This window comes from Pelobates fuscus, chromosome 11 (assembly GCF_036172605.1).
Source record: "Pelobates fuscus isolate aPelFus1 chromosome 11, aPelFus1.pri, whole genome shotgun sequence".
In the NCBI taxonomy this organism is placed as follows: Eukaryota; Metazoa; Chordata; class Amphibia; order Anura; family Pelobatidae; genus Pelobates; species Pelobates fuscus.
Window position 1 is genome coordinate 110281454 of NC_086327.1, and position 15557 is coordinate 110297010.

Consider the following 15557-nt stretch of genomic DNA (forward strand, 5'->3'; position numbering starts at 1 on the left):
CAATCCAAATACTGATAGAGTGTGAATGGTTTCATATGAAGATACTCCTTTCTCTCTCTCCGTCTCTCCGCAAGAAAATTTAATGCTCTAAAAAATGGTGTTAGTGGCATGAAATTGACCATGCTTGCTTGGGCTACTGCACTACAGAGCAGACGTCTATCTGCTGGGCTCTGCAAAGACCCTGCAAACACAGAGAATTGAGCCGCAAAAAACAGATCTTTTTAAGCCAGAAACACTCACCCCCTCAAGGAGACACCATGGGGTGGAAAAATAGACGCAATATCTCCCAGATATATGGCTCTCTTTTGGGAGGCCATTGCCGCAGCAACAGCCCAAGATGGTGCCTGAGGCCCTCAGTGAGCCCAAGGCCTCGGATGACTCGCAGGAGGAAGGGGAGCCTCTAGCTTGTCCAGGTCCGGAGGTGATGAACGCTCATCAGTCGGAAAAAGACACAGCACCATCAACAAAAGGAGATATTACGAAGCTCCTCGTAGACCTACGAAAGGTCTGGAAGGAAGACCTCCAAGTTGTCCAAACTGAAATTGGAGTGGTACACCAAAAGGTCAGAGCACTGGAAATGATAGAAACCTCCAGAGAAAAACAATTGCATACTGCAAGAAAGCCTTACTTCTCAAGTACAGGAATTGAACCAGGCGGTGACCACGATTGAAATGTGCCACAGGCTCCAAAATTTAAACCTCAGAGGAATTCCAGAGTCAGTTGGAAGTGGTGAGCTCCTTCAATATATATATATGGCCTCATAACCTCGCTGAGCATTACCAACAGTTTCAACATCCCACAAATCACGACAGCGTTCAGAGTACGCAAATTGGCAACCACGCCGACTGAGGCACCCAGGGACACCATCGCTATAACGTGACATTGTGGTAAGATCTGCGATTATGAACTGCTCCAGGGCTCGGGGAACAATCCAGTATGAGGGCCATGAAGTGGCTATTTATGCAGACCTACAATTTGCCGTCCTGACAGAAAGGAGGAGATTGGCACAATAGCCAGAAGACTACAGGACTGCTCTTTAAAATACCGCTGGGGAAGGAGGGATCCCTGCTAGTGGATAAAGGAGGACAGAGCCTGTCGCTGACATCATTAGGAGATGCAGAGGCCTTTCTGAAGACCCTGGGTCTGCCAACCCACACTCCAGGGGATGTCCCAATCCCATCACAGATTACAAGGGAACATAAGCCTCATAAAATACCAGGGAGCGCTGCCAAAGGCAATCCCTGATCCCAGGCCCATACCTCTGCCCTCACACCTTACATGTGGTCATCCTGATGCTACCCCTGAGAAGCCGAGTACAGCCTTTGATACTATACAGTTAATTAATGTTGTGTTATGTGCCTTGACAAATGCCCATGTTTGACGTTACCACGCTCATGTATACAAAATGTTCCTTTTTTCTTTACAATATAATGAAAAATTCTGTATAATGCAAATACATATTTAATAAAATATAAATTGAAAGAAAAAAAAAAATGTGACCATGCTTGAAATTGTAGGTCACAATGGTTTTAGTGGTCCCATAATAATTTAATAGTAGAGATTTCACTGGTGAAAAAGGTTGTTTTGGTTAGTTTTATTTTAATTAATTTATTTTCACATTTTAGGTCGTCTAAAATGTGAAAATTATAAATGCGAAACAGGACGAAATTTGGAAAACGTTTGAAACCAACCCTAAATTAGGACTTTAAGGTTATAAAAAGGTGTTGAGGTAAAGCGGTCCGAATTAAGAAGGACACTGAAGTGACGCAAAGCATCACAACATGTGCTGTGACAATGCTGGAAGGATTTGGGTAGCCCAGGTAACAAGACAATGATATACAAATGCACAACACCCACAGTTTTCCAAAGATTCCCAGAAGCACCATCGGTAATGTTTAGAAGACAGTTACACAAGACGATTTTAAATAGTTTGATTATTGGAGGAGCAGCTCGTGAGCTGGAAAAGATCACCCTAGTATGAAGCTTGAGTACTAAGTACTTCAACACTTTCCGAGTTAGCATCAATACACAAAAAATGATTATTTTCAGGGCATCTTAGGCTGCTCCAGCAAAGGGAAAACTTGATGACCTGGTAGAACCAGAGACAGAACTCAAGTTTTCTCAAAAAACATATACATTTCTCAAGGATTCCTAGCAGAAACTAAATACAATATTAAACTTTCTTCCGCTCTTACATTTAAGAGATTAAACAGAACAGTGCAAAGAAACAGGGGAAATTACATCAATTGTGTCTTTTACCCAATATCCAAAAAGTGAAAAATCAGCAGAAACATGCAACTAGTTTACATGGTGATTGTTCAAGAATTGTTCTTTACAAAGGTCCTCTCAAGGTCTTCTATCTCGATACCGCAAACTGACTGTTCCGACAAAACATCTTGATAGCACGTGAATGTACATATTATAATTTATTTGAATTTTTGCAAACAATTACCATTATTTAAAGCTGGTGCTTGGAATGCTCCATCCGTTGGCTCTTAAAACTGGTGTAGATTAGGCTGGCTGACTTCCAGTGCATTGCTATGTAGATCTACATGCCCATTTATCGATTAACAGAGTCTTCCATTGTACGGAGACCAAAGGCTATAGCCAACTTGAAAAAAAACGAGGTGAAAGAGTGAATGTACAAGGAGGTGAATAGAATGTATGATTTGGATAAGAGTAGGGTGGCTCAGCTAAGATATTTATGAGCATCTGTTTTGATTTTTAAACCCAACTTTCATTTTCTTTGTTGCAATTCTCTGCTTAGACCATTTGAACATTATGAGAGACTTTCATATTTATACCACACATAAATATATCCTTGAGCATTTTATGTGATACATAAATCAGTATTTATTTTTAAGTAAACGAATGCAGCAAAGGAATATTCTTTTACTATGAATGCGTGCATTCTGGCATTCATCATTAACACATTTTTTTTTTATCCTTGGAATATAGAGCAAGGTTTGTACAGTGAATGTAAAAAATATATAAAGAGAACGGGAGCGAAATGTTAACATTGAAATATTTTTCTATCAAATTCTTCCATAATAAAGATGAAATTTTCATGTGTGGCTAGATTCTAGCAAGTAAAGTAAAAATTCTATATTAATGGTTGTGATACCAATTGCTAATATTATTAGAATATTTTATCACTGAAGCATCCTTTTCAGTATATGATCTGATGTTAGCAGTTCACAGCTCATGGAAATATTAAGATTTAATACTAAGAGATAGACTCTGGTGTCATCTCTGTAGAGCTAGTGCAAAGATTGAGTGTCACTTCTTCCCTTATTGCACATATTTCTGCTCACACGCAAACATAGACTATCACACCTCCACTTCCCACTCCGCATCTATGGGCATCAAAATTGTATCAGTTTTATTCTATTTTTTTCAGGCTATTATAGAGGACAATAGCAGAATATTTTACATTAAAATGTGCAAATAAAGCACAGTGGCTAGGAACATCCTCCAAGTGACAGGGGACCATCGTCATGGTCCCTCTTCTATGATCAGCAGTTCCAAGTTGGCCGCTGTAACTCCACCCCCTTTATCACTTGCCGCATGCTAATTTAAACGTTTTGGGGGCTTTGCTATAAATATAAAATACCACACTATAAAAAGGGTTCCTAGGGCATAGGTCATTGCCCTGTTATGGCTCATGTTTTGATCCCAATAGCGCATTATACATCCTGTGTATTCTGTTCTGTTTCTGACTTTCGCTTTGTTTTTGTTTTGGGGGCTTAATGTCATGACAAGTGACCCAAACACGCAGGCTATAAGCCAAATAGAAAACGTATTACCAGACCTTAGAATGGCCGGGTTTAATGTAAATAGAATAGTCTAGGAATAGCCAAGGTCAAGGAAAACCAGAGATCAGGATAATGATAAGGAATAGCCGAGTCAGGAAACCAGAAAACAGGATAAACGAGAAAATGAGCCGAGTCAAGAAACGAGAACGTAGAATAGTCAATATAACACAAGTCAAGTAAAAATACACAGACAGATAACTATATAGCACTAGAGGGAACAACCAGTGAACCACAATAGGGAACTGAACAAAAGCAAAAGGCGCTCTTTTATAATGGAGCATCTTTTGCTTTAAATCCACGCCCCCAAAACATCAGGGAGCGTGGAATATTTAGAATTCTCTAGACATAACCGCTATGACGTCTGCACACATGTGCCGCGTCATATAAGGGGGTGTGCGTGGAGCGAACGGCATCAGACATGCCATGCCATCGCTGGGAGGAGTCGGCACTCAGAGTTTCACCTTGCTGGTCCGCGGGATTAAGGTAAGGTATCATAACAGTTGGTGGCTGCTGGTTTGTAGATCTCTAGACACGGGAGATGATTGCTAAACTCTTGGGACAGGAATCTAGACGTCTCCTCATCACATATAGGGTTGTGGCATTGGCGTTGTAATTTGCAACAAGGCTAGAGGGATTGGGCAGCCACTAATCCTGTGGGTATTTGGATCATGTGTTTGGACATAAACTGGTCCAATTTTTATTGGGCATGGGGACTTAGAGACTCATAATAATATTACCTCGGTCCCATAAGCCAGGAGTAGAAAGAGGTATAGCAAGGCCATCCAACGGACTCCTTCTCACTACTAAATATCCATTGTACCATCCTTAAAGAATGAAAATCTGCTGTGATTGACTGATTGAGCCAGTTATGGACAGAATGGAGCAACAACAAAGAATGTCTTTCTTTGACAGGTGAAGAGCAGCACTGGAGCAAAGCAGAAGGTAAGATGGACTCAATTTTATTTTGCTTTGTTTTGCAATGCAATTAGATAACCGTATCGTATTGTTGTTGGAAGGGGTTGACCATTTGCATTTAAGGCAAATCCTCTTGAACTCATTGAACATTTACTAGAGACATATATTGTACTTTATTTCTACACATAATAAGAAAAAAAAGCGTTTCTATTTTATTCGCATTGTTTTTTTTTATGTATCTTTTCACGAACAGGATGGTAAAACTGCCACCTAGCACATGGTGGGAATGATACGATTTCTTCTAATAGACAAAATCAATGGTCTTTCCTTTAGCGTTCCTAGACTGAGAAGCTAGAAAATTATCCAGAAAAGACTACGTCAGGTCAAGATCTACTGGGTTTTTCTTTTGATGGCAGTAGATAGCAAAATAATGTGCCATTGGGATAACTCAGCCAATAGTGTCTGCTATCATATGCTGGGTATCGCTTAGCTTTCTGACTTTTATAAATGTAAAAGTAATTCTGTATGTGAACATGCCTGTACCTTGACATGACCTAAAGTGGAACTGTCACATTGAAAAAAGCATTTGAAAGAACCTAAATAAATGTTTTATTAGTATAAAGCAATTTAAAGCAATGTGTGAAATATATATTATTAGTTATGTATTCGAACGATATCTGCAGATAAATGTGGGTTTTTAACATAAAATTTAATATCTTGATATAAAAAAGATTAATGGTATATAAGAACTTCATCAAAACCACCTATATTCTCACTTTATTTATTATCTGTAAGTAGTGTGTGATCACATATTGAAAAGAATGCAAAGGAAAAGGAGCACTTAAAATGGGCAGTCTAAGCACCATCATCACTACAGCATGTAGTAGTGGTTATGGTGCCAAGAGTCCCCTGGCACTATTCCACGATAAGTACTCAAACAGTTTCTGAAACTGTTTAATACTATCTTTGGTTTGCCTATGCACCAGGCATCCATACCCCTTAAGATATATTACTTTTCTCTCTATGGTTGGATGATAATTCAACCATTGATACTGACAATCTTAGCCAATGAATTTTGTCTAATGATTGGCAGAACTGAAGTCACTGAAGTGGAATTAGGCATTTCGAACATTTAACAATATCTGAAGAGAGAACTGGGTAAATGTAAAACCACTCAACGAGGATTTAACTGCCACTAACTAAAGGACTGTCTGTAAGTCCTTTTAGAACCATAATCACTATGGTGCACGTCAAAGAGTGTGTAGAAAGGTACATTGTGGTCTAAACTTCACTCAAATGACTTACTCTACATACACAATAGAAGCCTCAGTAACCTAAAACTAAAAGTCCTTGCTACTAGGATATCATCTTAAAGTAAACCAAAATCAGAGACTGTGCGAATACATTGAAAATAAATAAAAACAGGAAAAACAAGCCATGTGTTTAAAAACAGGTAGCATTATTCCAGCATTAAACATATAAAATAGATATTTCAAGAGAGGAATGGTAAAAACAAAAATAAATATAATACATTTTTGTTAAAAGGCAGCTTCATAAGGTGTTTCTTATGATTAAGTCCTAAGATTTGAACAATTAGAAAATGTGACTGCTGACCCCTTATAATTCACCGTACACTGGAAGAGAACTTATCTTCCCCCATATTCGAAGACCTTCCAGTTCAACCAAAGCCTCTATCTATCTCCAGGCCGCAATGTATTGCAAGGCTGGACTGGCTGTGAGACTATTTTTCCATATTATTAATACACATATACATTAAACTCATCGTGTAATGGTACAAATAGAAAGCACAAAAAAAAACAGAAACATAAAGAAATGTGGTGGAATGTGTTTTATTTAAGATATAAAAAAAATAAACGTGAGATGTTCACATGTAACACTAAAATGTCCTCAAGTGCTAGGAACTCTGAGTGTTTCTTTTCGATTGGTCTTAGCTTTCGGTTTCTCAGGCACAATTCTAACAAGTTTGAAGGCAGGTGGAAGTGTTTGACCCAAGAAAGGTGGCTTTGTTACGTCTTCAACCATGATAACATACTCCCCTTAAAAAAAAAAAAAATAATAATAATATTTAGCAGTATAATACAGGCATAATCATAACATACACAAATATATAGCATGTACTAGGTCTAAACACAAACAGCTCACATCTGCACCATATTTACTAAATGTGATGCAATCTCCGTGGTAACCAATAGAATAACCCATGGCAATTGCACTTCTTTTAGAATTTTTCCCAAGAATTCCGCATTATATGAAACCTCAATACATTTTTATTGATGCAACATTAAATGGACACTCCAAACCCCTGAAGCACTTTGCTTTCTTAAGGGCTTTTTGTTTAGGGCTTTGTTTTACAAAAAGTGCAGAATTCAATACAAATTGGTACTTTTATAAATTAACCTTGTAACGCCCTTTCTGGCTGTCAATCACACAACCGGTCCTGTTACTTCCTGCTTTGTTTAGCTCAGTGGAGCTCAACTCAAGAGGACAGACAATTGTCCAGAGCACCTGCCTTGCAAAGACTTCTCATTGAGCATTGGGAGGCCTCTGATTGGACAGCCACATCATGTCTGGGCTAGGGAAGAAGGGGAGGGCTTGCAAAGGCTGCAGACAAAAGATCTGAAACTCTTGCAAGCTATTTTTAGATATACCCCCCCCCCCCTCCCCCCCCCCAGTGAAAAAATGCAAAGTTGAATGCATACATGTTTTCATTTGGGGTTATATCTGCTAAATAGTAATTTATTTTACTTTACTTTTTTGTATTTAGGCAGTTGAGTGTCCCTTTAAGATTACACAGATTGTTCGTTAAGGTGTACCACACAACACATTTGGCATTGTCTCCACAGTAAACACTTTAAAAAACGTTCTATAGAAGTTCATTAATATTCTGCGCACTGCCCCTTCCACATTGCACTTTTAACGAGCATTAAATTACAATAAATAGGTAAGAAGGGGTTTGACGGTTCCAAACTCTATAATAGCCCTCTCTGCAAGAATAATAGCTAAAAAGAAAACAGATGTCCTTGATATATACGCACAATGCTAATCAAACACCTGTGATCAGAAGACGTGAAAGAACTCTCTCCATTAATGCTAATCAGGAGCAATCACACTATATCAAGAGCAGAACAAACAAGGGTTCCATTATAACCATACGAGAATCCCGTGTACACCCTGAATCTCTAGTGTTTATATTATGATTATTACTAGACAAAATGTTTTCAATTATCTAAATCAATTCACTCGCGCACAATGGGCGCCAAGTTTGCAATGTCTGATACGAGTATTCGTATGCCTACGAGGGAAGGAACTGCAGTTCACAAGGGGAGCTTGTACTTATTTATAGCCCAGGAAACTTATCTGCAAATCCTGTGAAGCTTTAATATTATTCTGCTAATGGCAGATGCAAAGGTGCTTTGTTTCTCGGAGAAATCTCAATGGGAAGTAAGCGCACGGCTTTAAAAAAATAAATAAAAAATAATTAATTACTGATCTAATGCAAATGAACTCTGGCGGAGCGGTAGTAAGACTGTCTGTCTCTGTAGGTCACTGTTAGCGACTCACTGAGCTCCAAGCAGGTAATGTAATCCCGGTTAATGAGCTAGGTGTGAGAATCATCTATTCACATTGATGAGCCGAGCATTCAAATGAATTCTGCAACCACCACTGACAGGCCTTATTATTATTATGTTTTTTTCAGGGAATTACAGAACATAATAGCTACAAAGATTCCAGTAATAAATAACATAATATGCACCATTTCTTGAAATGATACAAATAATGATAATTTCCTCTAATAAAGAAAAACAGATGTTTCCGCTAACTGGGGACATTTATGACAAAAAATGTTTACTGCATGGTTCCATTGAACTATTGCTGCCCCGGAGGATTGAATTTGTTTTAAAAACTGTTCCCAGTTAAATTTGATCCGTTATTTATTTATTTTTCGGCGTGTGATAATATTTATTTTCGAACTGTGTTTTTATTCTTTTTTTTTTTAATGTGTACTTTTTTTTTTGTTTTGTTTTTTTAAATGTTTTATGAATGCCAGACATGTTTATAGCTTTGTGGGCTTCAGTTTCTTGTTTCGATTTCAGAAGGTTAGTAGGCGTTTGTAACTTGATTGGTGGCTGAAGTTAGCCATCACTTAAGTTACACAAAGTAGATAGACAAAGCGCAAAAACACTGGAAGCTAATGCCGATTGTACTTTAGGCAGGCTTCAAGAAAAGACATCCTAAAAATGATATTTATACGATTTAAGAGCTGAACAAAAGTTGGGGGGGAAATCTATGCAGAATTAGAAGAATTTATGATAAAAAAAGATTTTATTTTTTAAGGTTGATATATTTTAGTTTTAATCGTATAGGTACAATACATGAATATAGATGCACCAAGTGTCCTGATTCTGAGGGTGCAGTCCCACTTTGGGATTCTATGTTGTATTTTCACTATCCAGTACCAGAACTGGGCATTTTCTTTAAATATTCCTGAACTAGGGCTGGATTCAGTTAGTTTACTTAAGCTAATGTCCTTTAATTGAATAGCAGTTTCCCATAGAGGTTTATGTAAAATGTTCTATTCAATTACTTAGCGTATCGCAATTATGAGAATCTAGCCCTTAGTGTCAAAGCTATCAGTATGGTAATGAGGTTTGTCAGGTACAATGGTGGAAGTTAAAACTGCAATCTAGGGATACACTTCATGATATTCATACATTCCTTTTTTTATGTGATTATCATTTTGTTGTACATCTATTCCTTCACAGTATGAAAAAAGGGCAGATTTTATTTTTTTTGTAATTGTGTCGGCTGACCAACTTTTCAAGAAGTACGCACTGATATCTATTGATTACACCAGGAAAAAGAATTACAAGTTACTCCAACATTAGTCAACCAAAAATAGAGTATGTCAGGGGTGCAACTAGCCCAAAAGTTGCAAATATCTGTGGATGTGCAACGGTTCAAGAAGAAATTCCACCATAACTACCAGATAACTATCACCATGACTGCTTCTTTTTTTTTTCCCCGCTGTGCACAGAAAATACAAAACATACTCAGAATGCTCCAACAACAGGTGCAAGGGAAACCGGGTACATGACTCGACGTTTTAAAGAATTTAGGGGATTCTGCACATTTTATAACTACTTCTAAAAGCAAAAGTGGTCATGGTGGTTGGAGTACCCCTTTAATCTCCTCAAACATGGTTTATTTGCAGAAAAATTAAATTTTATGGCAAGACAGGAGGCTTCATATTTGCGTTAACCTTCTTTACTGAACCTCCCAGCAGCAAAGAAATAGTTAAACATATAGAGAAAAAAATCAGCCAATCAGGACACATATTAGAACATAACAGTCTGTCAGGCTCCTCCCAAATCCCCTTTCTTTGCTGCTTGCCTCCCGGTTGAGTCTATTCCAATTATAGCTCTCTAATATATATTATTGACCTGCCTTATTTTGTTTTTCCATATTTTTTTTTTTGACTCCTTTAACACCTTAAGGACAGAGCTTCAGAAGCTTGTCTTTCACTTAATGACAACAGCATTTTTTGCATTTTTTGCTGTTTGCGTTCAACTGCAATTTACATTTTACTAATTTATTGCACCGACACATATTATATACAGTTTTTTAAAGGACAGAACGGGCTTTAATTTGATGTAACATATATCTACATAAATGATTATTTATTATAAAAAAATACAGAAAAATGCAAAAATAAAATAAAAATGTGAGGTTTTTTTTACAGTTTTTGCAATAATAATGTGTGCACAATTAGTGCAGGTTAAGGAAAGTAATTAAAAATAAATTCATTTAGTTGTTCTGATTTACAGAATATATAATGTGTCTGGGATTTTAAGTTTTGTTTGGTAGTTACAGGTCACAAAGCACAAGGAGTAAAATAAACTTTAAATGTGGAGCGATTTTAGAATTTGGTATGTTTGTCTTGTAAGCTTAATAGCCATAAAAGAAAACAACATTGCCATACAAAAGTATATATTGATATAAAGTAGACACCACAGGCTATTTACCTAAGGTTGTTTTGAGTAAATTTGTGTTTTTTGGTGGTTTTGGCACACAAACTTATAACAAAGAACTTCTGATGTGTATTTTGTAAAGTTGGTGTGTGCTATTCCTGTACAAAGTTTTATTTTGTGTTCAGTTACATCTGCTGAGTAAAATGACACCCCCATTGTATGTCTTTGGCACTATTTTGTGAAGCTACAGTGCCATATAGGAGACCTGTCCTTTTCAGTATTCACAGTCGAATTTTGAGAGACGGATTTAATGAGCCTATGCTTCCATTTGGGGTATTATAGTAGTTTGACTGTTCAAAAAAAACCCACAAAGGCCTACCATTTGTAAAAAAAAAACCACAATGGCCTACCATTTGTAAAAGTAGACACTCCAGGGTATCTCATAAGGTGCATATTGTGCCTTAACATGCCCCCATTTTTTCACCAATATATGCCAAAGTATGTGGTAAAAAATTATTGTGTGTATTTTTTACATATGGATTGCATTTTTGCTGGGCATTTTGTATATTTCATATGTGCCACTAAATTCAAACCCCCCAAATTATGCTCAGCTAAGTCTTCTGAGTAAAAGGACACCCCCATTGTATGTCTTTGGCACTATTTCGTGAAGCTACAGTGCCATAGAGGAGACCTGTCCTTTTTAGTATTCACAGTAGAATTTTGAGAGACGGATTTAATGAGCCTATGCATCCATTTGGGGTATTATAACAGTTTGACTGTTCAAACAAAAACCCACAAAGGCCTACCATTTGTAAAAGTAGACAGTCCAGGGTATCTCATATGGCGCATATTGTGCCTTAACATGCCCCCATTTTTTCACCAATATATGCCAAAGTATGTGGTAAAAAAAAAAATTGGGGGCATTTTTTTACATACAGATTGCTTTTTTGCTGGGCATTTTGTATATTTCGTATGTGCCACTAAGTTCAAAACCCCCAAATTATGCTCAGCTAAGTCTTCTGAGTAAAAAGACATCCCCAATAAATGTCTTTGGCACTATTTTGTGAAGCTACAGTGCCATATAGGAGACCAAGCCATATCAGTTTTTACCGAACTTTGAATTTTGACGCTGGGCCTATGTGCAATTTCCAAGCATCTTTGCAGGTTTTAAATTTAAACTACCCCACAAAGGCCTACCATTTCGTAAAGTAGACACCCCAGGGTATTTCAAAAGGCATATTTCGAACCTAGCTTGTACCAAGTGTAGTGGTAATAAGTGGGTTTTTTTTTCTGCCTTTTTGACACACAAAGTGAGTTTGCACAGTATATTTTGCAAACCTTATGTGTACTACTACTGTATAATACTTCATATGTTGCTCAGCTATGTCTGCTGAGTACAAAAATACCCCCGTATGTACCTTTGCCAGGTATATGTGGACATCGGAGGGGCACATTTGGGACACAGCCATTCCATTTGTTTTCAAACTTTACATTTTTACGCTGTGCCCATATCCCATTTTAGAGTATTTTACCAGGCTATATAATCCAAATACCCCATAAAGCCATACCATTTCTTAAAGAAGACATGCCAGGGTATTTCAAAAGGCATATTTTGAACCTTAGCGTGGGATCATTTTTCCGCTAGCTTTTACCAGGTGTAGTGGTAATAAGCGTTTTTTCTGCCTTTTTGACACACAAAGTGAGTTTGTACAGTATATTTTGCAAACCTTATGTGTGCTACCACTGTATAATACTTCATATGTTGCTCAGCTATGCGGTCTGAGTACAGCAAAACTTCTCCACAAACACATACTATTTATTGAAGAATACACCTTGGGGTAATTCAGAAGGCATATTTTGAACCTTGGGGTGGGATAATTTTTTATCTAGTTTGTTCCAGGTGTAGTGGTAATGAGAATTTTATTTTTTTAACTTTTTAAAACTTTTTTTACTTTTTAAAACTATGTTTTAAACTTTTGTTTTGCTTGTTAATTTTTTTAAAGTTTCCTAAAGTTTCTTAAAACTTTTTTTTTTACAGATTTAACATTTTTCTAAGCTTTTTTTTTTACCGCTAACCCCTAACTAGCAGTTAAAAAATAAATAAAAGTTAATCGTCAGGGGTTAAATAAAATTAGATTGCAGTATAATACTGTGATCTGTATTTTGATCACTGTAGGCAGTGGTATACTGAATCTGTGGTGAACCCACTACTATTTTACTGGTCATCATGTTGGACCAACCAGAACCTGCAATGTCAGCAGAATTAAAAGCCTGGCTTCAAGCTGCAATTGCAGACTCTATCCCCAAAGCCTTGGCAACGTTTCGTGACCAGACAGCCACTACTGCCACCATCACGCAATTGTCAGACTCTGATGATTACAGGGTCTCTGACCATGACGAAGCCCCACGTAAGCGCCCTTGGAAGGGTAACAGTGCTTCTGCTGGCAAAGGCAAAGCCCCAGCAAAGACAGCTAAATTGTCTCATGCCAAACCCACTTTGACTTCAGAATCAGCCCCCTTAAAGGGTTCAACTTCTGACTGTCACCTTCAAGTGATAGACGAATACAATGCATATCCAGATGAGGATCTCCCAGGCGACCCTTTCTCTTCTGAATTTGTTACGGAGACTTTTCTCCTACCCCAAAACCAGTCCTTTCAGGACACTGATCCTATGTCCACTACTAATTTAGACAATACTAAGGATGATATCCTACTGGATATGATATCCTACTGTCCTCTATTTGACCCACTCTGCATCAGACACCCTCGTTCAGCAGAATGGTCACCCCCTGATCACATTGCCAAATATTGCAGATTATGGCTTTGTAAACCTTTAGAAAAGGAGATTAGAGCCAAATTAAGAGCAGAATATCCACGGCCTATAATCCCTGATAAGGTGGCTCTCACCCCTGAACTTGACCCACTCCTGGTCACTTTTTTAACTAAGATGGGTAAAGATCCCCGCAAAGGAATCGAAGTTGGCTTAAAAGTCACCCAAGACAAGTTGATAGATATAGCAGGCCCGCTTATCCAGATATTTATAATCGCTGACGAGACGCTAGCAGGTGGCAATTTTGACGCACACATTGTGCGTGAATGGGCACAAAGAGCGTTGTGCCTGTTGGGCAACGCCAATGTAGCTATTTCCGTTGAACGGCGTAAAGCCGTATTATATAAAATTGACGCCAAATTGGCAGAATTAGGCACCAAAAAACTTGGTCCAGAGGCTAACGGACTGTTATTTGGGGACAGGTTCATACGGGACCTGAATAAACACGTATCCGTGTTTACCTCCCTCAACAAGGCGCAATGGAACCTTCGCAGGGTGTTCAGACCACAGCTTTTTTCCGGGAGAGCTGGTCGCTACAGGGGCTGAACGACTGGCAGAGCTGCCTTCACAGGCTACATGTCTCAACCAGCAGACTCATGGAATTCGGGCAATACCTGTTTCTACCACAAGCAGTTCTTTCCCTCTAGATGTTCCATCAGAGGACGTGGATATGCTTCCCTCCGGGGCCGCACTGCTTCAGGTAATCGACTTTCCTTATTGCAGGCCGGTTAACCCATTTTTTTCCAACAGAGGTCTCTATTAACTCAGGATCCATGGATCCTTCAAACTGTATCTGGTTTCCATATAGATTTTGCAAACGATCCTCTACAGGAGTCCCCCTCCACCTCTGCACATGTCTCAAGAGGACAATGCGACCTTGGAGGCCACGCTAAACGACCTTGTCGCCAAGGGCGCTATAGAACGTTCTCTGTCCCCTCACAGATTCATAAGCAACATATTTCTGGTCCGAAAACAGTCAGGGGACTTTCGACCAGTTATCAACCTGAAAGACCTTAACAATGTTATTGTTTACCAACATTTCAAAATGGAGGGTATCCACCTCCTTCGAGACCTACTCTGCGAGAGAGACTGGTTCTCCCGTTTGGACTTGACAGATGCTTACCTCACGGTTCCTATAACACCGTCTGATTGCTGTTTCCTACAGTTCAGATGGCATCAAGACTTATGGCAGTTCACATGCCTCCCCTTCGGACTCTGTTCCGCACCAAGCTGATGAAACTGGTCATGGCCTTGCTACGCTCTCAGGGGATTCGCTCCATCATATATCTGGACGATATCCTCCTTATGGCTCAGGACCCAGGCACTCTACGCCTCCATACAGACATGACCACAGCTCTGTTAAAAACTTGGGGTTCGTGATCAATGTCCAAAAATCCATCCTCACCCCGTCTCAGATGGTTCAATTCCTTGGATTCCAAATAGATTCCGTTTTGGCTATCCTACAACTCCCTTCAGTAAAGATCAAGAACATCAAAAAAGACATCAGGAAAATTCTAGCCTCTTCGACTATCCGTCTTCGTGACTTAGCTCGCATAATCGGACTACTCTCCGCCTCGATTCAGGCGATCTTTTCAGCTCCTTTACATTACCGAGCAATGCAAGGTCTGAAGACTCGCTCTTTACATCACTCTGCATCTTACGATCAACAGATCTCCTTGACAGACGAAGTCCGACTCGAACTGAACTGGTGGCTACACCATATGGATGCATGGAACAGGAGAGCGATCTTCGGATCACAACCAGATTACATCTTAGAATCAGATGCCAGTCTTCTGGGATGGGGTGCATCATGCGCAAATCTCTCTACCGGAGGTCCTTGGTCCCCATCAGAACGGGCATTGCACATCAATTGCCTCGAGTTGATTGCAGGTTCCTTTGCGATCCGCAGTTTCGCAAAGGACTCTTACAATTGTTCCCTAGTGCTGAGAATGGACATCTCAGCTGTTCAATACGTGAATCGCTTAGGGTGATCCCGTTCCAAAATGC

General features: G+C 38.9%; 1 protein-coding gene across 1 annotated transcript in view; it reads right to left on the bottom strand.

Moving 5' to 3' along the window:
- Nucleotides 1–6566: 6566 nt before the first annotated feature.
- Nucleotides 6567–15557, bottom strand: part of MORN1 (MORN repeat containing 1) — a 287891-nt gene continuing 278900 nt past the window's right edge. The window contains exon 14 of the mRNA XM_063436724.1: nucleotides 6567–6787. Within this exon, the coding sequence (XP_063292794.1) occupies nucleotides 6639–6787 (149 nt within the window). The 3' untranslated portion in view covers nucleotides 6567–6638. The remainder of the gene's footprint in view (nucleotides 6788–15557) is intronic.